The sequence below is a fragment of the Neophocaena asiaeorientalis genome, unplaced genomic scaffold, assembly GCF_003031525.2.
Source record: "Neophocaena asiaeorientalis asiaeorientalis breed wild unplaced genomic scaffold, Neophocaena_asiaeorientalis_V1.1 scaffold433, whole genome shotgun sequence".
In the NCBI taxonomy this organism is placed as follows: domain Eukaryota; kingdom Metazoa; phylum Chordata; class Mammalia; order Artiodactyla; family Phocoenidae; genus Neophocaena; species Neophocaena asiaeorientalis.
This window is the reverse complement of record NW_020175040.1, coordinates 305,544-328,615: the sequence shown is the minus strand read 5'-3', so window position 1 is coordinate 328,615 and position 23,072 is coordinate 305,544. Positions and strand designations below refer to the sequence as shown.

The 23,072-nt window shown below is 48.9% G+C and overlaps 1 protein-coding gene across 1 annotated transcript in view; it reads right to left on the bottom strand.

Annotated features, from left to right (window-relative positions):
• XPC (XPC complex subunit, DNA damage recognition and repair factor) overlaps positions 1-23,072 on the bottom strand; it is a 36,462-nt gene that overhangs the window by 2,207 nt on the left and 11,183 nt on the right. Inside the window, exons 4-13 of the mRNA XM_024763411.1 lie at positions 21,656-21,779; positions 20,652-20,736; positions 18,996-19,153; positions 18,601-18,721; positions 7,870-7,959; positions 6,149-7,045; positions 4,786-4,946; positions 1,974-2,055; positions 914-1,048; positions 632-801 (exon numbers count right to left, since the gene is read on the bottom strand). Coding sequence (XP_024619179.1) covers positions 632-801; positions 914-1,048; positions 1,974-2,055; positions 4,786-4,946; positions 6,149-7,045; positions 7,870-7,959; positions 18,601-18,721; positions 18,996-19,153; positions 20,652-20,736; positions 21,656-21,779 — 2,023 coding nt within the window. The remainder of the gene's footprint in view (positions 1-631; positions 802-913; positions 1,049-1,973; positions 2,056-4,785; positions 4,947-6,148; positions 7,046-7,869; positions 7,960-18,600; positions 18,722-18,995; positions 19,154-20,651; positions 20,737-21,655; positions 21,780-23,072) is intronic.

Below are 23,072 nucleotides of genomic sequence, written 5' to 3'. Positions count from 1 at the left end.
CACAGTCCCGGCCACAGCTGCTGGCTGACACCACCCATGCAGAAGGCAGGCCCGTGGACCCCAGGCTGTGTCCTCTTCCCCAGCCCCTCGCCACCCCCACTGCAGGGCAGGACAGAGGTCACCAACCAGGAAGGATGCTGACCCTATTCAGTCACCCCGACCACCCCCAGAACAGCGTGTTAATCCACATCGTTAGGATGCTGGTTTCGCAGCTTTCACTGGTTTTGCAGCCTCTGGTTGGAAGCCAGAGTAAAAGTATAAAACATCAAGGGTTAAGGCTGATTTTGCAAATCCAGAGTAAAACCTTAGGGCTTCCCTGGTGGCGCAGTGGTTAAGAGTCCGCCTGCCGATGCAGGGGACACGGGTTTGTGCCCCGGTCTGGGAAGATCCCACATGCCGCGGAGCGGCTGGGCCTGTGAGCCATGGCCGCTGAGCCTGCGCGTCCAGAGCCTGTGCTCCACAGTGGGAGAGACCACAACAGTGAGAGGCCCGCGTACCGCAAAAAAAAAAAAATAAGAGGCACTGAAGAGCCACTGGGCCTCAACCCCTGCCAGCCCCACACCAACCTCCCGCCCCTTCTCCATAACTTCCCCCCACCCCTTCTGGCCTCCACGGGAGGCCCCTCACGCACATGGGATGGGAGTAGCCTTTGTGGAAATCGAAGCCCGTAACAGCCTGGGCACAGTCGATGTTCAGCTTTCGGGCCACGCGGTGCAAGTTGGGCAGGTGCAGCTGGACGCAGCCGACGGGCATCATGCCGGGCAGGAAGAGGTACACGTTGCCGAATTCGTTCCGGGGGACCTGCGGAGGGTGGAACACGGGGTCTGGCGGCCACAGAGGGAGGTGGCCTGGTACCGACTGAGCGTGGCCCTTACCTACCAGGTGGCCCGGTACCACTGAGCGCGGCCCTTACCTTCCCGTCCACAGCCACCGGCGGCTGGTACTCCTCGGTCTGCCACTTGCCAAACAGGCCCAGGTCATTGTAGTCCTGCAGCTGCGGCTCAGCCAGGCGGGCTCTCCGGGCCCGGTTGGAATAGCCTTTTACAACCTACACCCGAGGGGACAGCCACAGTTTATAACAAAGGCAACCACTTCCTGAGCATTCACTGTACACCGGGCACTGTTCTCAGTGCTTCTGTGTATTGATTAATCTTTTCAACAAACCCAGGAGGTAGAGTCTATTATCGCCTCCATCTTATAGCAGCCTAGGAGGTGTAAACAATTCACCTACAGTCACACAGCTTGTAGAGCGTGTGTCTTGAACAGCTATGCTGTGTTTGGTGTCCATCACTGAAGGGGAAATTGGGACTCAGAGACGTTCCTGTGGCCGGTGAGTGACGGGGCCTGCTTTTGGCAGTGACCGGCTCCCCGTGCCTCAGCCCCTTCCCACCAACCAGAGGCCCCTGCACCCCGGGCCCAGCTCCCTGGGTCTCACAATGCGAAGGGCTCCTCCCAGGGATCTGACAAAAGTGACTGTGTCTCGTGACTGGCCACCGTCCTCTGCCAGCTGAAGCGGGCCCTATGTCCCGTGACAGCCTGTGCGGTCTGCGCTGAATTCACGCGTCTGTGGGTGGCTGACCGGCCAGAGAGGGAATGAGGCATTGGGGCTGCACGCTGCCATCTCACAGCTCAGGCCCTGGACAGGTTTCCCTTTCTGAGCTCCTGTTTTTCCATCTGTACAACGGGCATCCTGACGCTAGCTCCTGTGAGACTCGGCAAAGCTCACATACGTGCAAAATGAAGGCACAGCGGGGGCGGGTGGGCCTGTCCACGCCAGAACAAATGGGTGACATGGTTCTGACCCACAACACCGGGGCTTGGAGGGCTGCTTGCTGGCCTAGATTTCCTGTGTGCTCGGGAAGGCCCATCTCCTACAAGGTCCTCAGTAAAGATGCTCTCCTCCTCTGATCCTCTCAAGCCAGAACAGTCTGTCCCCACGCGTGCGCGGCAGCCCACAGTCCCGCGGCTGTTACCTTGTAGGGCACTTCTCCAAGCCTCACCACTCGGGCCTGTTTCAGCCACGTGTCCCTGGAGTGCAGCGTGTGCACGCAGTCCCTAAGGAGCCAACGGGAGACGAGACAGGGTTCACGCCCACTGAAGCACCCCGTGCCCAGTAGCCCGCAGGGCCCGGCTGCCTCCTCTGGCCCCCCCAGGAGAAGGGGGAGCTCGGCCCTGGAGCGTGTCCCGGGGCACCAGGGGCCTGCGTCAGGCCCACGGTTAACAGGCACCTGCTGTCTCGCGGGGGGATGCATCCACTCACAAATCCCAAACTAAATGGCTTCCCGTGGTGCCTTCCCCCTCCTCCCGCCGGAAGGGCCCAGCAGCCGGGGGCGGGGGAAAAGCCCAGCAGCACAGGTGCAAGCCCTCACCCAGGGTCTGGTCTGCTCCTGAATACCAGAGACAGGGAGGGAGGGACGAGTGTCCAGAGAAGGGGTGGGGAAGCCAGAAGACGACAACACGGAGACTACCGTAAGCTGACAAAGTACACAGGTTAGGATGAATGCACACAGAACAATCGGTTCCACCTGGCTCTGGCTTCGCTCTCCTTCCAGAGCTTAGAGCCGCACCCTGCCTCACATTCCAGCTGCTTCCTGCTGAGCCTTCAGCAAGGGCCGCCCTTCAGTAGGGCTCCAAGGAGCAGGGGCACTAAGCTCCCTCTGGTGCGAACATCCGGCCCTTCGCCTGCCCCCGGGCTGAGGCTGATGTCCAGCACAGTGCACTGGACAGGGTCACACCTCCTCTGTGCCCCTTCCTAGCGGGGTGACCCCCGATCCATCAGGAACGGTGAGTGCTGCCTCCCTGCCTCACAAGCTGCTGGCGGGACCAGAGCCAAGGGCTCCACACGCGTGCCCACCGCAGGGGCACATCTCTGCCTGAAAGAGTGACTGTCACGGTCGTGGTCTTCCGGGAGGAGCGGAGAAGGGGCAAGCAGGTGGGCATCGTCTGGACATTCACAAGGATAGCAGAGGGAAGTGGGCACAGACAGCCCGTTCAGAATAAATCTCGGCTTCTAACCACTTTACATCTATTGGGACACTACTCAAGAAACAGAAAACAAGAACTGGCGAGAATGCAGAGACAGTGCGACCTTCGTGCTCTGCTGGGGGACGTAACATGATGCAGCCACTACAGAAAACAGTGCGGAGGTTCTTTACAAAGTTAAGCAACCATCACGTGATGCAGAAATCCTACTTCTGCGCATATACATCCCAAAGGACTGAGAGCAGGGTCTCAAGAGATGTCTGTGCACCCACGTTCATAGCAGCACTAAACGCAACAGCCAAAAGGGGAAGCAACGCAAGTGTCCATCAACGGATGCCAGTCACAAAAGGACAGATGCTGTAGGAGCCACTTCTATGAGGTGCCTGGAGGAGTCAGATTCATGGAGACAAAGTAGAGGGTGGTTACCAGGGCCTGGGACGGGGGAGGGGGGTTAGTGTTGATGGGGACAGTTTGGGAAGACAAAAAAGTTCTGGAATGGCGGTGATTCACAACAACGTGAATGTACTTAGTGCTACTGGACTCTTAAAGCGGTTACGTGGTGAATTTCGTTCTGTATATTTTATGACATTAAAAACAGAAAAAGTCTGCCCCGAAAGCTTTCTCCAGGCAGGGACCCCCTTCCCACCAGATGTCCCCTGCACGTGAGGATACCCCTCCATTGAGGTCGCCAGGCCCTGGACGCTGACTGTCGGCAGCTGGGCCCCTGACCAGCCAGGGGACAGAAAGCTCCCACAGTGACCCTAACCGGAGGGTCAGGGATGACTCCCCTCGGGGCTGAGCTGCAGGAAGTAGCTCTCAGGCAGAGGACTTGAGCCACCTACTCCTGTGAGTTTCCCTAAGTTTCCTTTTCTGTCTGTCTTTTCCCGTTTATTAAGAACATCCTCTATTTTGTGGTCTTGCATCTTGGTCTTGGTCTTTTAGAGTTTCTAAAAATCACTTATTTTCTTTCTATTAACATTTCTTAAATTTCTGCCATTGTTAATTCTGACTCACCTTAAGTTTATTACATTTTTTCTGTTTTAACTTTGTATATATTTTGTTTTCTATGCTGCTCCCTTCCCCCCCCTTCTTTGGCAATTTTTTTTACTGTGGGAAAAAACACACATAAGATAAAATTTACCCTCTGAACCATTTTCCGAGTCTACAGCTCAGTGGCATCAAGTACATTCATACTGTTATGTAACCGTCACCACCATCATCTCCAGAACTCTCCTCTTCCCCAACTGAAACTCTGTCCCCATTAAAATATCTGCTCATTTTAAGTTTCATTATCAAATCCTTTATTCCTTCCTTTTGCATGTTTTTTGACTTCTGTTTTGGGGGGTGTTTTCTCATTACCCCATATAATCCTTATCTGTCCTACGTATCTTTCCCCCCATAGCTTTTCTCCCCCTGCTGATCTTTTTTTTTTTTTTAATTTTATTTATTTATTTATTTTTTGCGGCACACGGGCCTCTCAGTGTTGTGGCCTCTCCCGTTGCGGAGCACAGGCTCCAGACGCGCAGGCTCAGCGGCCATGGCTCACGGGCCCAGCCGCTCCGCGGCACGTGGGATCCTCCTGGACCGGGGCACGAACCCGTGTCCCCTGCATCGGCAGGCGGACTCTCAACCTCTGCGCCACCAGGGAAGCCCCCTGCTGATCTTGTAATCCCCGTGGTTTTCATTTCCAGGCCGCAACCTCTCTGCCATGCCCCCCGCCCACAAACGGCATGCGCACACCGTGCAGCTCGAACCCCAGCCCGGCGAAGGCTGCTAATCCCAGGCCGCCGGGCGTCTCCTCACCTGGAGTAGACAGCCTCTCCACGGCAGTACCCGAGGATGGCGGCCGTCTCAGGGTAGATGGCCTCGTACTTGAGGAGGTGCCTCTTGAGGGCGTACAGAGGGTGGTTCTTGTACATGCCTATGACGGTGGGCAGAGGCTGGTCCAGGTGCCTCGCCTGAAACTGCAGAGGCCGAGAGACGACGTTGGGCATGGTGCTCGGAGAGGGAGGGAGGTTGGCGGCGACTCCCGAACTTGCCCAGGTAACTGACAGTGCCGTGGGGCTTTCGGGGCCCCAGGGCCACCGCACCACGCTGTGACCTGGCATTCTGTCCCACGGGTTTAGGTGCCTCGGAAGCTCCGCAGGGGCCGGTGATCCTGTAGCTCGCAGCAACAGGAAAGTCAGCCCTACCCTCTGACACCTCGGCCGGCCCGAGCAGAGCCTTCCTTGGGAGGAGGCCTCACCTCGAGTGACACCACAATTCTGTGACATGGGCTCAGCGGCGTGGCTCCCCCGGAAGCCAGAATGAGCACTCACACCTCCTCCATCCACTACGATCAACACCTGTTCTCCCGCTGCCTCAAGGAACCTAGCTCTTCGCAGGCAACCCACTGCTCTCACCTGCATCCCACTCACCAGGCCTCCTGCATTTCCCCGCAGCATCTCTTCAAACCCCGACAGACAAGGGAGGAGCGGCAAGTGGGGAGCAGGAGGGACCCCGCTTGGCCAGCTTGCATGACAAGCCCTTGAACCAGGTCAGTCACAACACGCTCTGCACGACTCCCACGGCCCTGTCACCTCTGAGCCACACCCTGAGCGATGCAGTGCAGAGGGACTCCCTGCCCCGGGGAACTGGGAATAATTCTCTAGCAAGTCTGCCCACCCTGCGCTGTGGGCAGCCCTGCCCAAGCCCCGGGCCCTCTTCCGGGCCCACGGCTGTCCCACGACTCAGGGACGCGCTGCTGCTCCAGAAGCCACCCCCCAGGGTGCCCCTCAACAGACAAGCCATCTCCTCAGCCCTCCTCCTGGGAGCTGAGTGTTCCGGGTCGGGGCAGGGGTGCTGGCGTGCACACCTCTGCGCGTGTGCACGCTGAGAAGGGGGACCAATTATATTACTGCGTGTTTTCCTCTTTCACTCACGACTACTTACCTGACGTAAAGCTCCAAATTTATAACTGGGCAATAACTGAAAGTACACAGGCTTTGAAGCCAGAGCAGCCTGGGTTCAAATACCAGGTTGGCTCATCTCTCAGATTCTAAACGTTTAGCTGGTAAAATGAAGGCTACGATAACCCCAGCTTTGTACTGTTGCTGTGACAATTAATTGAGGTAAAAACACAACACGGGGCTGGGCATCCAGCAGGTGTGCGTGCGCAAGGCCTCACCTCCTGGTCCTCCTGCTGCTCCCTCTCCACCAGCGGGCTCCGGTAGGGTCGCAGGGTCTCGGCCCACCACGCGGCATCAACCCGGCACTTTCGGGTCACCGTCATCCAGGCAGGGTCGTACCTCTGTGTGACGTCGCGCAACCAGCCGTCGCTGTCGATGCCCACGATGTAGGTCACAGGCTTGGTGGCGTACTGGTAGCAGGTCAGGGGCTGGCCCACTACACCGTGCACACAGTCCACGCACACCCATTTCTCCTCCTGCTCAGAGAATACCTCCAGCCACTGGTCCACACCAGCTGCTCTCCGGCCGTCTGCCTCCTCACCATCCACGGGCATCTTACGCTTGCCTCTCTTACGCTTACTGCCGGAAGCGCTTACAGATGCTTCTGGAAAGCCAGGGGGCTGACGGTCGCTTCCACGCTGGGACCTGGACTCCCTCTTGGACCCCACCTTCATCCTCTGAGGGGCGGCGGCCCTCCTCTGCCTTGGAAGGCCTGGCTCAGAATCCTCGTCGGATGGGCGATGGCTGTCCGAGCTGGAGAGCTCAAAGTCAGAGCTGCTGCTGGCCTTGTCACTCCCACTCTCCTCTTTGTAAGACACCCTGGCGGCCGCCTGCCGCTCCCGGCCCCGCGAACGCCTCTGGGTCCCCTCCGTCTGCCCCCCGGCCTTGCCCTCTTCTTTCCTGCTGGAGGAGGGCTCTCTCCGCTTCTTCCTGGTGGCAGCCGCCTTGCTCCCCTTCGCTTTGTCAGGTGCACTGCCAGTGCCCTCAGAAGACATGTCCTCTTGTCTGCTTCCTCTGCTGGTCTCTGGTTTGCTTGGCTTTCCAGGAACTTGGCTAGAAGTTTCTGAGGAGCCTCCAGGACCCTCTGTGGATCTCTCCTTGGAAGGTTTCTTTCCCTTAAACAGAATAGGAAATTTTTGCATTTTCTTTTTTTGCTAGTGACGCAATAAAGACTCTGGCATCTAATGGGGCTAAGTCACACTGGAACACCAGCGTACACAAGACATTCCCGGCTCAGACAGTGACAGGCTGGCTACCCTCCAGGATTGTAAGAAAGCAGTCACTAAATTCTGCAGCACCTTAAATAAGGCCACACTCTAATTCTTTTCAATACAAAGTGTAGCACAGGGAAAAGAGCATAGGATGTGGAAACAAACCCGGGTTCAAACTCCACTTCTGCTTTCTCATTTTTTATGTGATTCAGATAAATTACGTAACCTCTGAGTCTCAGTTTCCTCAGCAATAGTACTCACCTTGCACATAAGGCATTTTGCAAACAAAGTCACAGCAGTAAGAATTCAGAAACTATTAAACTTGACTCCTGGACCGGATTTCGGACAATGCCAGCACCCCAAGGAGCACAGCGTTCAGCCTCCTTGGATGATGGCAGAGCTCTGAGTCCTCACCGTCCTCTCTCCACACTGCTGAGGATGACCAGTACCTTTTTATTCTACCATTTACAGAACAGAAACCAGAGCACGAAGGAGCCCAGGCTCTCGCAGGCCCCTCTACGCACGCAAAGCCCGGCTGCTAGATACGCACCCAGGCGCCCAGTCTTCCCAGCACAGGGCCTGTGCCAGGCAGGCTCAGAGGAACCCTGCTCCACGAAGACTGATTTTTAAAAATCGTCTAATGAGCAGATCTGTTTGCTCTAAGTCTCATAATTTCTCACTCCTCCCTGACCAGCTACTCTTTTCTCTGGAAGCCCCGGGAACCTCACCTTCGCTGCTGGTAACTTCAGAGGAACTGGCTGTAGAGACAATACGAGTCGGGTAGGGAGATGTAGGGCCCGGAGAATCAGCAGAAATATCTGTGATGAAAAAGAACAACGTGCTTAACCTCAGGAAAGACTTAAGCATTTGCACAATTCCATGCTGTTTGTTGTGGTGCCGATTTATAAAAGGGAAACAACCAAATTGTCTAACAGTAGAAGCCCGGAACCCTCAACACTATTAAAATGATGCTGTAGAGATTTATCTTTGTAGAAAAATGGGGAAAGGTAACCATATATTAAAGGAAAATAAATGTTTGCTTTTTAATGAGTTATGTTAATTTTTGTAAGAAAAAATCGTGTCCAGACATAAACATGTATGTGTATTTGGAAAAGCATCCATATTGGGTTATGGGTGTTTATAGGTGTTTGTTTTTTTTCCGGCTTACCTATCTTCTGATTGTTCTGTTTTCAACATGTGTTGTGTTTGTGATAAAACAATAAAGCAAAACACCACTTCGAGAGAAAAGGCATCACCGTCATCAGGTCCGAGAACCCTCCCGTGCACTCAACCTCCCCAGAGCGAATATTTCAACCAGAGGCTGCAGCTCTAAAAATTCTGTGAACTTGGAAGGATGGGAGCCTCCTCATGGGAATTAACCTCCAAAACAACAACAGTGGGACAGCACGTGAGCAAGATCTTCCCACACAGACCTCAGGGTCCTGGCGTCCTCATGAATCACTAGTTATCTTCCCTCCTCGGAAAGCAAGAGCAAAAGTCAGAAACAGGAAGGCAGGTTTTCTGTGAAAAGCCAGTTATATTGAAAAAAATAACTACTTTTGCCTTGTTTCTTCTGGAGTTAAAAACGGCGGATGAGAAAACATCAAAGAAACCCAAATTGAGGAACTCTACAAAATTCCTAAAAAGCACTCCTCAGGAGTGTCCAGGAGGACTGGGACACTGTCACGGCCTGGAGGGGATGGGGCACTGGGGTGACAAGATCAGTAATGCCTGGACTGCATCCTGGGACAGGAAAAGGGCATCAGTGGGAAAACGTGGAAAACAGAACTCACCCCTCCAGTGTGGCTGACAACACGCTCTTAACTGGCACAGTGCACACCATACGAGTGTTGGTTGGCTCCTCTCTTTCTCAGTGTGTGGGTGGTGCAGGGGCACGGGTGTAAAAGGCAGGGAAACTGAGCACCAGCGGGCGGCTGAATGATGGTTTAAACCTAGAACCTCCATCCGGAACATCCCTACCTCGTCCTCCTCACAAGACCACAGGGAAGACTGAATAAGGTCAGGTACATGACAGCGCTCTGGAAGCCATCTTGTGCCTCACAAAGACGCGTGGTCACCACCTTTCACAAGTACGTCACTGAAGAAAAAATTTAAGTTACAAAACTGTATGATCCCTACACTAAATACAAGGTGAGCCAAGTGAAAAGGACGAATCCTAGAAACATACAAATTACCAAAACTAACTCGAGAAAACAGAGACTCTGAAGAGACCTATAACGAGAGACTGAGTCAAAAATCAAGCCCTCCCAATAGAGGGGGATCAAGACAGCAGAGTATGAGGACGTGGAGCTCACCTCCCCCCACAAACACACCAAAAACACATCTACACGAGCAATAACTCCCATAGAAAACTAACTGGAAGCTCACAGAAGATCTCCCACAACCAAAGCTGCAAGAAAGATCTCCATGTAATCGGGTAGGATGCAAAAAAGAAAGGTACCAGGTTGGGACCGGCACTCCTGGGAGGGATCTGTCAGGAAGAGAAGGTGTCCGCTTGCCCTGGGGAGTCCCCTTCCTGCTGGGAAGCCCACTGAGACAGACAGGAGGGCTGGAGAAGCCTAGACTCTACGCAAGAGGATCATGCGGGCTGGCTTGCTAACAACCAGGACAGAGAGACCTGCCCTGGTGGTGGCCGCCTCCCCGCACCTCCCAATTCACAGGGGCGAATGCCCTGGCCCCGCTCACTCCACACCACGGCCTGGCGTGAGATCAGTGCAGAGACTGGGTCTAGCTGCGCAGAGGCAGACGGGGTGCCCGGGATGTGATCCAGGTGGGACTGTGAAGACTCCCGTCGGTGCACACACAGGGGCGACGGGGCACGCTGGGAAGACAGTGTCAGCGCGTGCCACACGTGGCACCTCAACGAGGTGCAGCAGCTAAGCAGTGAATTTCACGCAGAACCTACAAGATGCTGCCACGAGCAACTCGCTTCATGGCGAAAGACGCGCACAGACTGAAAGCGAAGTATGAAAAATATTTCATGCAAATGGAAACAACAAGCAAGCGGGCACAGCAATACTTAACAAAAGACAAAGCAGACTTCAAAACAAAGACCATAAAGAAAGACAGAGAAGGATATTACGGAACAATAAAGGCATCAATACGACAGCACACTACACTTGTTAACATACGTTTCCAATACAGGAGCACCTAAATACATAAAACAAACATTAACAGACGCAAAAGGAGAAATTCACAGGAATACAGTAACAAGAGAGGACTGTAACATCCCACCTACATCAATGAACAATCATCCAGACACAAAATCAGTATCCTAAATGACACAATGGACCAACTGTACTTAATAGATATCTACAGGACACTAAATAAGAAAAACACCAAATATACATCCTTTTCAAGCCAGCAAGGAACATTCTCACAGATAGACACATACTTGGTCACAAAACAAGCCTCAACAAGTTTAAGAGGACAGAAATATTTTCAAGCATCTTTTCTCACCACAACGGTAAGAAACTAGAAATCAACCACAGAAAGGAAAACAGGAAAAGAACAAACACATGGAGACTAAACAACATGTTACTAAAAAGCAAATGGGTTGATGATGAAATCAAAGAGGAGATCAGAATATCTTGAGACAAATGAAAATAGAAACACAATCTTACAAAATCTATGGGATGCAGCAAAAGCAGTTCTAAGAGGGAAACACATAGCAATACAGGCCTTCCACAAAAACAAGAAAAATCTCAAACAAGATAACCTACCACCTAAAAGAAGGAGAAAAAGAAGGACAAACAAAACCCAAAGTCAGCAGAAGGAAGAAATAATAAAGATCAGAGAGGAAATAAAAGACATCAAAAAAGCAATAGAAAAGATCAATAAAACCAAGAGCTGTTTTTGTTTTTAAGATAAACCAAATTGATAAACCTCTAGCGAGGCTCACCAACAAGAAGAGAGAGAGGACCCAAATAAACAAAATAAGAAATAAAAGAGGAGAAACAACTGAAACCACAGAAAAACAAAAAATCATGAAAGAACACAAATAGTTATATGCCAACAAATTGGACAACCTAGAACAAGTGAACAAGTTTCTAGAAACATACAGCCTGCCAAAACTGAGTCAAGAAGAAACAATTTGAACAGACCATTCACTAGAAGTGAAGTACAACCTATAATTTAAAAAACTCCCTGCAAACAAAAGTCCAGTACCAGAGAGCTTCACTAGGGAATTCTACCAAACATACAAAAAGACAAAAACAAAAACTTAAATCTATCCTTCTCAAACTATTCCAAAAAAATGAAGAGGAGGGAACACTCTGAAATTCATACTATGAAACCACCATTACCCTGATACCAAAACCAGACAAAGACACTTACAACCCCAAATCTTTGATGAATATAGATGCAAAAATCCTCAACAAAGTATTAGCAAACTGAATCCAACAATACATACTAAGGATACCACGCTCAAGTTGGATTCACTCCAGGGTTGCAAGGATGGTTCAAAATATGTAAATCAATCAATGTGATACACCACATTAACAAAAGAATAGATAAAAATCACATGATCATCTCAATAAATGCAGAAAAAGCATTTGACAAAATTCAACAACGATTCATGATAAAAATTCTCACCAAAGTGGGTACAGAGGGGACATAACTCAACATGATAAAAGCCAACCATGTCAAATCCACAGCCAACATAATACGCAACAGTGAAAAACTGAAGGCTTTCCCAATAAATTCAGGAACTAGACAGGGATGTCCACCCTTCCTGCTTCTGTTTAACGTAATATTGTAAGTCCTAGCTACAAGAAAAAGAAATAAAAGGCATCCAAACTGGAAGGGAAAAGGTAAAACTATCACTATTTGCAGATGACATGATATTCTATATAGAGAACTCTAAAGTTTCCACATAAAAGCTATTAGAACTAATAAATGAATTCAGCAAGGCAGCAGGATGTAAGATTAATATACGGAAATTTACTGTGTTTCTATACACTAACAATGAAATATCAGACAGAGGAAGTAAAAAAAGCAATCCTGTTTATTAAAATTGCATCCCCCCCCCCAAAAAAAAAACCAAAAAAACACAAAACCTAGGAATAAACTTAACCAAGGAAGTAAAAAGATCTATATGCTAAAACCATAAAACACTGATTAAGGGAACTGAAGATGATTCAAAGAAATGGAAAGATATCCCATGCTCTTGGATTGGAAGAATTAATATTGTTAACATGAGCGTACTACCCAAAGCAACCTACAGATTTAATGCAATCTCTATCAAAATACCCATGACATTTTTCACAGAACTAGAATAAATAATCTTAAAACTTATATGGAACTACAAAAGACCCAGAACTGCCAAAGCAATCCTGAGGAAAAAGAACAAAGCTGGAGGCATAACCTTTCCAGACTTTATACTATACTACAAAGCTATAGTAAACAAAACAGTGTGGTGTTGGTATAGAAACAGACATATAAGTCAAAGGAACAGAATAAAGAGCCCAGAAATAAACCCACATACTTATGGTCAACTAATCTATGACATAGGAGGCAAGAATATACAATGGAGAAAAGACAGTTTCTTCAACAAGTGTTGCTGGGAAAACTGGACAGCTACATGTAAAACAATGAGATTAGAACATTCCTTCACACCACATACAAGAATAAATTCAAAATGGCTTAAAGACCTAAATGTAAGATCTGAAACCATAAAACTCCTAGAAGAGGGCTTCCCTGGTGGCGCAGTGGTTGAGAATCTGCCTGCCAATGCAGGGGACACAGGTTCGAGCCCTGGTCTGGGAAGATCCCACATGCCGCAGAGCAACTAGGCCCGTGAGCCACAACTACTGAGCCTGCGCGTCTGGAGCTTGTGCTCCGCGACAAGAGAGGCCGCGACAGTGAGAGGCCCGCGCACCGCGATGAAGAGCAGCCCCCACTCGCCGCAACTAGAGAAAGCCCACGCACAGAAACAAAGACCCAACACAGCCATAAATAAATAAATAAATAAATAAAATAAAAAAAAAAACAACTCCTAGAAGAGAACATAGGCGGAACACTCTGACATAAATTGTAGCAATATTTTCTTGAATCAGTCTTCTAAGGCAAAATAAATAAAAGCAAAAATAAACAAATGGGACCTAATTAAACTTAAAAGGCTTTACACAACAAAGGAAACCGTTAACAAAATGAAAAGACAACCTACTGAATGGGAGAAAATGTTTGTAAACGATGAGACTGACAAGGGTTAATATTCAAAATATACAAACAGCTCATACAGCTCAGTAACAAACAAAAAAAACCAAACAACCCGGGCTTCCCTGGTGGCGCAGTGGTTGAGAGTCCGCCTGCCGACGCAGGGGACACGGTTTCGTGCCCCGGTCCAGGAAGATCCCACATGCCGTGGAACGGCTGGGCCCGTGAGCCATGGCCACTGAGCCTGCGCGTCCAGAGCCTGTGCTCCGCAACCGGAGAGGCCACAACAGTGAGAGGCCCGCGTACCGCAAAACAAAAACAAAAACAAACAAACAACCCAATCAAACAATGGGCAGAAGACATACGGATGGCTAACAGGCACATGAAAAGATACTCTACATTGCTAATTATTAGAGAAATGCAAATCAAAACCACAATCAGCTATCACCTCACACCTGTCAGAATGGCTATCATCAAAAAGCCTACAAATAACAAATGTTGGAGAGGATGTGGAGAAAAGGGAATCCCCGAACACTGGTGGTAAGAATTTAAATTGGTGCAGCCATTATGGAAAACAGTATGAAAGTTCCTTAAAAAACTAAAAACGGAACTATCATATGACCCAGCAATTCCACTCCTGGGTATATCTGGAAAAAAACCCTCTAATCCAAAAAGATAACATGCACACCAGTGAACATAGCAGCACTATTTACAATACTCAAGACATGGAAGGAACCCCAGTACCCATCAACAGATGACTGGATTAAAAAGATGTGGTATATACATACAATGGAATATTACTCAACCACAAAAAACAATAAAATACTTTGCTTTGCAGCAACATGGATGAACCTAGAGAATATTATGCTTCATGAAATAAGTCAGACTGAGAAAGACAAATATGGTAATGATACTGCTTATACGTAGAACCAAAAAAAAAAAAATACAAATGACAGTATATGCAAAGCAGAAACAGAGTCACAGATACAGAAAACAAACTTGCGGTTACCAAGGGGGAGTGAGAAGAGGAAAGGGACAAATTAGGGTATGGAATTAACAGATCCAAACTACTATACATAAAATAGATAAGCAACAAGGATTTGCTGTATAGCACAGGGAATTATACCCATTATCTTGTAATAAGCTATAATGGAATATAATCTGCAAAAAACACTAAATCACTATGCTGTAATCTGAAACTAACACAATATTGTAAATCAACTATACTTCAATCAATCAATCAACAGAAAATCCATGAATGCAATGCACTACGTTAGTAGAATGAAGGGGAGAAAAATCACAAAATCATCTCAGTTGACACAGAAAAAGCATCTGACAGAATTCAAAGCACTTTCATGATTAAAACACATTCAGAAAACTAGAAATACAGTTCTTCAACATGATAAAGAATGTATATGAAAATCCACAACTACCAAGATACTCAGTCATGAAAGAGTGAAAAGCTTTCCCTCCCAATATCAAGAACCAGACAAGATGCCTGCTTTTGTCACTGCTATTCTACACTGTGCTGGAAGTTCTAGCCAGAGCAACTGGACAAGAACAAGAAACAAAAGGCATTCAAACTGGAAAAGAAGAAGTAAAACTAACTCTATTCACAGAGGTCAAGATCTTATATATAGAAAATCCCAAAGAATGCACAAGAAACTGTTAAATGAACTCAGCAAAGCTGCAAGGTATAAGATCAACACAATCAGCCATTTTTTTAATACACCTTCACTGAACAATCTGAGAAGGAAATTAAGAAAACAATACCATTTACAACAGCATCGAAAAGAATAACATACCTAGAAAAAAGTTTAACCAAGAAGATGAAAGACAGGTACACTGAAAACTACAAAATACAACTAAAAGAAATTTAAAAAGCCATGTTTACAGACTTAATATTGACTAGATAGCAATGCTGCCCTAATCAATGTGCAGAATCTATGCAAACCCTATCAATACTCCAATGGCCTTTTTTTTTTTCTTTTCGCGGTACGCGGGCCTCTCACTGTTGTGGCCTCTCCCATTGCAGAGCACAGGCTCCGGACGCACAGGCTCAGCGGCCCAGCCGCTCCATGCCATGTGGGATCTTCCCGGACCGGGGCATGAACCCACGTCCCCTGCATTGGCAGGCGGACTCTCAACCACTTGCGCCACCGGGGAAGCCCCTCCAATGGCCTTTTTTGCAGAAATGGAAAAGCAGACCATCAATTTCACATGAAACTGCACAGGGCCCCACATAGCCAAAATAGCATTATGACGTTTTACTCATACTTCCGATTTCAAAACTTACTACAGATTCACAGTAATCAAAACAGTGTGGCACTGGCATAAGGACAGACATGTAGACCAATGGAATATAACAGACAGCCCAGAAATTAACCCAAGTGTCTATGGCCAATTGATTTCTGGTAAGTGTGCCAAGACCATTCATCCCCATTGAAAAACTTCCAATCAATAGTGAAAATAATACAACAAATACAATGAATAGTTGAAAGACTAGTCTCTTCAAGAAATGGTGCTGGGACCACTGGATATCCACGTGCAAAAATAATGAAGTTGAACACCTACCTTACATCATATAAAAACATTAACTCAAAATGGATGAAAGAGCTAAAACTGTAAAACTCTTAGAAGGAAATACAGGAGGAAATCTTCATGATCTGGGATTTGGCAATGAATTCTTGATATGACACCAAAAGTACAAGAAACAAAAGAGGACTTCCCTGGTGGCACAGTGGTTAAGAATCTGCCTGCCAGTGCAGGGGACACGGGTTCGAGCCCAGGTCTGGGAAGATCCCACATGCCGCGGAGCAACTAAGTATGTGTGCCACAACTACTGAAGCCCGCACGCCTACAGCCCGTGCTCCGCAATAAGAGAAGCCACCGCATTAAGAAACCCGCGCACCGCAACGAAGAGTAGCCCCCACTCGCCGCAACTAGAGAAAGCTCACGCACAGCAACCAAGACCCAATGCAGCCAAAAATAAAATAATTAAAAAAAAAAAGAAAAATAGAAAATTGGACTTTGTCAGAATTAAAACTTTTGTGCATCAAAGGACTTCGTGAAGAAAGTAAAAAGACAACCTACAGAATGGGAGAAAATATTTGCAAAGCATATATCCGATAGGCGTCTAGTAACCGAAATATATAAAGGACTCTTACAACTCAGTAACAAAGACAAAGAACCCAATTTTAAATGGGCAAAGGACCTGAACAGACATTTCTCCGAAGAAGATAAACAAATGGCCGATACGCACATGAAAAGACATTAACCCATCATTAATCATGGGGAAAATGCAGACCAAAGCCACAGTGAGTACCACTTCACACCTGTAAGGATGACTGTAATCCAAAAAATGGAAAATAACAAGTGTCCGTGATGATTTGGAGAAACTGGAATCCTTGTACTTTGCTGGTGAGAAGGTAAGATGGTGCAGCTGCTATGTAAAACAGTTTGGCATACAATTACCATATGACCCAGCAACTCTACTTCTAGGTATATACCCAAAAGAACTGAAAACAAGTACCCAAATAAATATATGTACACACAAGGTTTATAGCAGTACTCTTCGTAACAGCCAAAAGATGGAAAACCACCTAAACGCCCATCGATTGATGAATGGATAAGTGAAATGTGGTCTATCCATACAATGGAATATTATTTACCATAAAAAGGAATGTTGATACATGTTACAAACGTGAATGAACCTTGAAAGCATGCTAAGTGAAAGAAGCCAGACACAAAAGGTCATATATAGTCGTCCCTCGCCCCAATCTGTGGGGATTGGTTCCAGGACCCCGCCGGACACCAAAATCCGCAGATGCTTAAGTTCCTTATACAAAATGCCAGAGTACAGCTGGCGCTCCCTCTATCCCCGGGTTCTGCATCCGCAGATTCAACCAACTGCAGATATAAATCTGACTGGCAGTCGGCTGAATCCGTGAGTGTGGAACCTGCAGATAAGGAATGCTGACTGTATTGTGATTTCTTTTATATGGAATATCCAAAATACGTAAATCCATAGAGAGAGAATGCGAATTGGTGGCTGCCAGACACTTGGGGAGGTGGGAAAAGGAGCAAGAATGGGAGTGACTGTAATAGGCACAGGGTCTCCTTCGGGGATAGGAAGAGTGTCTTGGAAACAGACAGAGGTGGTGGATGCACAACACTGAAAATGCACCGAGTATCACTGAATTGTTTACTTCTTTAAAAAAACTATTTCTTTGCTTAATAAAACTACACAAACAGGGCTTCCCTGGTGGCGCAGTGGTTGGGAGTCTGCCTGCCGGTGCAGGGGACACGGGTTCGTGCCCCGGTCCGGGAGGATCCCACATGCCGCGGAGCGACTGAGCCCGTGGGCCATGGCCGCTGAGCCTGTGGGTCCGGAGCCGGTGCTCTGCAGCGGGAGACGCCACGGCAGTGAGAGGCCCGCGTACCGCAAAAAAAAAAAAAAAAACTACACAAACAAAACAAATATGGACGTGCACAGATATACGTGGGAACAAAGTCTGGGAGGATGACACTGAAATACGAGTGTTCTTCTCTGGGTGGTGATATCACCGCACGATTACTGTCCAGATACCCCACACTTTTTCAAGCCAAATTGGAAGAGAAGGAAGATGCCAGTCATTTGGTCTCTAAAGATACAAAAAGTCTCTTTCCCTAAACAGAATCTGAAGCTCAGACACGAGTATATGCATCAACAGAAATCTTCCAGGGATAAAACCGCATTTCTACCTATTTTTGTTTTATTGAGACAGAGCCTTACCTAAGGGTATTTTAAGCATGCGACAAAGCCCGTCTACACACAAACTCTTCGCCAAGACTCCTTTTGGACAGAACCCTACTCACTGCACGGCCACCTGCCAGCATCTTCACCCAGCTTGGAAGGTAAGGAAACACTTTCTTAAGGATTTCGGCAGCCAATTTGAAAAAACATTTCCTTGGGACTTTTAAACACGATTTTTGAATACTGTAAACAATTCGAGGGCAGCTGACCAAAAATTAAGTGCTTTAATACGCCAGGACACCAAGTAAGAGACAGGAGAGAGGGCAGCTTTCAACTCACACATGGGCCCAATCCTGTCTCCGATGCTTACCAACCGAATGACCCTAAGAAAGTGATTTAGCCTCTCTGAGCTTCAGTACCTGTTTTTATTTTATGAGGACTGAGCAAGGAAATATATGTAAAACAGCTGGAATGGTATGTGGCACATGACTGCCACATTCCCCAGCTGACAGACCTAATGAAAACAGCGCTGCCAGGAGTCACTCACGTGGACCAACTCTTCACTGTCTCTCGCAGAGTAAATAGCAAACCTTCTCTCCAGCGTCGTCTGCAGGCCATCCTGCTCATTGCTTGAAAGGTCTGCATTAACTGTAAATGTTCCAGTGAACCTGGAGAGAAATCAGGCATTCCTTTGCATCAGATGTCAGGGCAAAGACGAACTCTGTTCTTCTACAGCCGAAACACAGAGCGGGGTGTCTTGGGAACCCCGCCTGCCAGTGCCCCTCTTCCCAGCCTGTCTGGCCAACTCCTGAAGACCCAGCTCACACCCTCCCCCTGGGGAGCCTTCCCAGCCCCTCAAGGAGGGTCTGCGGAACTGACGTGCACCCAGCCTCTGAGACACAAATCCTACACTAGGCTCTGGCACAGGCCTGAAGGCCCTACCATTTCGCCAGCTTTGACAGGTAGCTGACGTCCACGTCTTCAGGCGGCACTTTGGTAAAGCGAGTCGGGACGATGGAGAGGCCGATGGCACGCAGATCTGGCTGGCTGCAGATGCTATTTCGATAGAAGCCATTTGCCAGCAGACACAGAAGGTGAACCTGGGGAGAGGGAAAAGGAAAGGCTGAGAACCAGTGGGATTTTTGCTGCCAAATTCAAAGACGTTTTGCGGACAGGAAATATTTGTTGTCATTTCTACATACAAGAAAGTAAAAATACTAACACTGCCATCTCCCAAGACTCTGTCTTTCATCCCCTCTTCTCTCTAGGTACTCCTTCCCTCAAAGAAACAATCACATCTCAAAGCTGCAAAATACAAACTTCCTTTTTCTCAAGAGGTCTTATCTTTTAGAGGTACTGATACATCCTGAAGGATTTGTAGATGAACTGTTACAAAGTTTGGTGTTTGCTCCAAAAAGATCAGGAGGAAACGGAATGGGGGAGAGCCGCTGTCGCAGCTGGGATGGGACAGGCCGTGTGTACCTCAACCCCACCCCGGTGTGTGTAATGCCTCTGCCGCAGACCCACACGTGTCCCCAGGCCTGCGCGCCACCCCAGCCTTCCCCAGCCTCCGGAAACGACCACGCAGCTGTCTGCTCCTCCTCCCACTCAGCTTTGCATCATTTCCCCTCAAGGCAGTCCCCCTTCTTCCTGCCTACAGCCGGCCTGCTGCAGCCCATGCTCCGCCCTTCTCCCCTCACTTAAGCTTCACATCTTGGAGTCACAGTCCTCCTCGCCTTTCTTTCACGTCCAACACCAAGGGGTAAAAGAAACCCAGCCACCCGGCTCGGCGCCCAGGCCCATGAGGGCGCCACGCCGGCTCTCCCCTCGTCTCTCCACCCTGACTCCGTGCTCTTTGCGCCTCTTGGCTTCTGCAGCTGCTGCAGGCAGTGCCCCTTCCGCCCTCCGCATCACTGCGCTCTCCCTAGCTGCCTGCTGCCGGTCAGAGGAGAACCAAAGTCCGCCCTTGCCTCACTCTGCATGGGCCTCCAGCGCACGCTGCCTCCTAGATGCAGGCCCCGGCTGTCCCGCCAGCCCGGCCACCACTCGGCCTTTCTGCATCTCCCTGTGCCATCCTTCCTCCTGACCCGCCCTATCCTCTCTCCTAAATGAGGCCTTCCTCGGCTACTGAGGCCCACACTGATCTCTTTCCTTGTTCTATGTCTCGAGTCTCCCTGTTTTGATGTCAGAAACTGCTGAATCGTAGGAAACAAGCTTCGTACAAGTCTCTCTCCCCACAATGCCAAGCGCCTTGCTAAGCACCTTGCTAGTGGTGTATGTTCAGGAAGTACCAGCTGAAGCCAGAAGCCACAGCAACTTTAGCTGAGATCAGAACCAACGTTATTAAACAGCTGAGAGAAGGGATGGGAGGACAGTGCCTGGTATTAGCCCCTGCTGCCACCCGGCACTGAGCTACGTGCTTTACATGTGCTGTCTGCTTACTCCTCACGCCCATCCCCCCAGGCAGACACTGTTATCACCCCCACTTCAGGAGCGAGTCAGAAACTCACCAGGTCACACAGTGAGTGGAAGCCCAGAGGCAGGGCTGATGGAAAGCCCAGTTCCCCTGCGTACCACCCTCCTCCTTCCCTGCCGTACCTTGTGTGTGTCCTCACGGACTTCCTTATTGAAACGTTTCATCATCCTCCGAAGATATGTCTCAAACTCCGTTTTTATCTTTTCACTGCAATGCACATTGAAAACTCGGAGGATGAAGGGTGAAGGCCGACCCCACTCTCCCGTCAACGCCTTTCAGCTGCAATGACTGAGGCTGTGCTACTCAGCAGACCTGCAGGCTGGCTGTTCCCACTCCTCCTTACCCGCGAGCCCTGGCCCAGGACGTTCCCTCCCCTTGCTCGACCTGCGCCCACCCGCCATCCAAGCATGCTTCAGAGCCCGCCCTCCAGGACGTCGCCTCTGACTGTCCCGCCCCCAGGACTGACCAGCTCCTCAGCACACAGTGCCTTACGTCAAGTTAGCGCACGCTCGTTTGTGCGATGCTGTCCTGCTGTAAAATCTCCCTCGTGTCTGTGTCCCAAGCATCCTGAGGAAAACCTGAGGCTTCCTGACTGCTATTGTCTCCCTCCTTCAGGCCTAATAACGTGCCCATCACACGGGGGCCTCAGGAACCAATTAACTACCAGGAGACGCGCTCCATATGGCCGGGCTGCCAGGGGCTGCCGAGGGCCTGGGGACCCTGGAGAGGAGTGGGGGCCCCTAGCCGCAGCAGGCACTGCCGCAGGCCCCGCAGTGACATGGGGAGACGAACAGCAATGCCGGGTCAGCCTGAGGGACGCAGATCGTGGCGCATCCACTCACAGCAGAAATGTTACTTAACCTCTCTGGGTCTCCGGCTCCTCGTTCGCACACTGTCCTAAAGACGGAGTAAGATGACGGGCAACCTGCAGAGCCCCTGGCACACCTCCTGCCCTAGCCAGGACACAAAGGTGTCTCCTTCAGTCCTAAAGGTGAGCCCAGGGCTCTCTCACCTAGCACTCCTGACAGCTCTGACACTCAGCCCGGGTCTCCTATGTGTTTTTCATTGAGGAGCAGCTGCCAGTGATGATACGTGACAGAAACTAGGAGCAAGTGCTTAATCGTACCTTCTTTCTCTTGCCTTCACCTGCTCCGGTGTTTCAATTTCTATCTCCACGGGCTTCACGGGCAGAGCGGATGTAGAGAAGGCTGCGCTTTCCCCCACGTCACCCGGCACGGGCTCACTAACTTCTATAAACAGTGATTTTTAAAATCAATAGTAATAATTATCGTTATAATAGATACTGTACCAAACAAAATCGAGGTTCTGCTGGGACGGAGCAAGTGAGGAATGGGTGTGAGGTAGGAAACTGTAGAGACCACGTTCTGAGTTCCTAGGAAATGCCAGGCCCTGTGCTCTTACAATCTAACTGTCTCATTAACCTGCACAAGAACCCAGAGAAACAGCCCTCAGAGGAAGAACCTTCGGCACAGAGATAGTTAGGTGAATTAGATACAGACCCCTGGTATCATGGAGCTAATGCTCAGCTGTGTGTGTTTTAGAAGAGACTTAGGGAGCAATTTCCTATTCTCTGTATCACTATGGTAACGCCCACAAAAATTTGCTTTGTAGAGAGGCATGACTTCCCCATTCAACTGTAAACTTGTACTGAATACACGGCAAGGCATGCATCTTCATCTCTTTCTCCGCTACACTGCTTATAAACACCAGCTGAAATAAATTACATTTGCTGAACTGTGAACTTCATTAGCAAAGTTCCTTTCAAAGCAGCTCTGGGCCTAGAAGCAATGACACCCCACTGGCAATGACAATACCCAGTGCCAAGACCTTGGTTTCTATGTACCTGTTCCTACTAAAATGAACCAGGGCTTCTTAGAGAAAAAAAAAGCCAATCCCAGGTGTGCAGCAAGGAGAGTACAGAGAGATCCTGGAACATCTTATTGTGCCAAAGTACAAAAACATTCTCAGAAACTAATGAAGCCACGTCAAAAGGACTCTGTAGGGTAGCTAGCTCACAGGGGCTCCTGCTCGCCAAACGTGGGACAATCCAAAGATCAGAAAATGTAATGATGAGAACCGATAACATTGAATTTTTAAGTCCATAGTGATACCCAAAATAAATAAATACAATTCTTAAAAGGCAGAGCTCTTCTTTACAGATCAAAGTCAGCTAATAAATATACATGAGATGACAGAATCAAAGTATTTGCAGTGCTCAATATAATAATCTTTGATTCGGTCAAGATCATTGACGCTTGCTAAAACCATTAAGTAGAAAGTGACTGGGGGACAGGATATTCACACAGAATCAGAGTCCCACTAGAGACGGTAAATTACAAAAGGAAAATGTACCTTTACATTGGCACAATCAGGCAGTACCACAGACATGACCAAACTTAGCGTCGGCAGTGGTACAACCTGACATTGGATGCCTCCGAATGGATGCACCGTGAAGTACAAAGCTCTGAAGTGTTCCTGCCAAAAATTGTTTAATCTAAATATAACTAAGTCTTTGGCCTCAC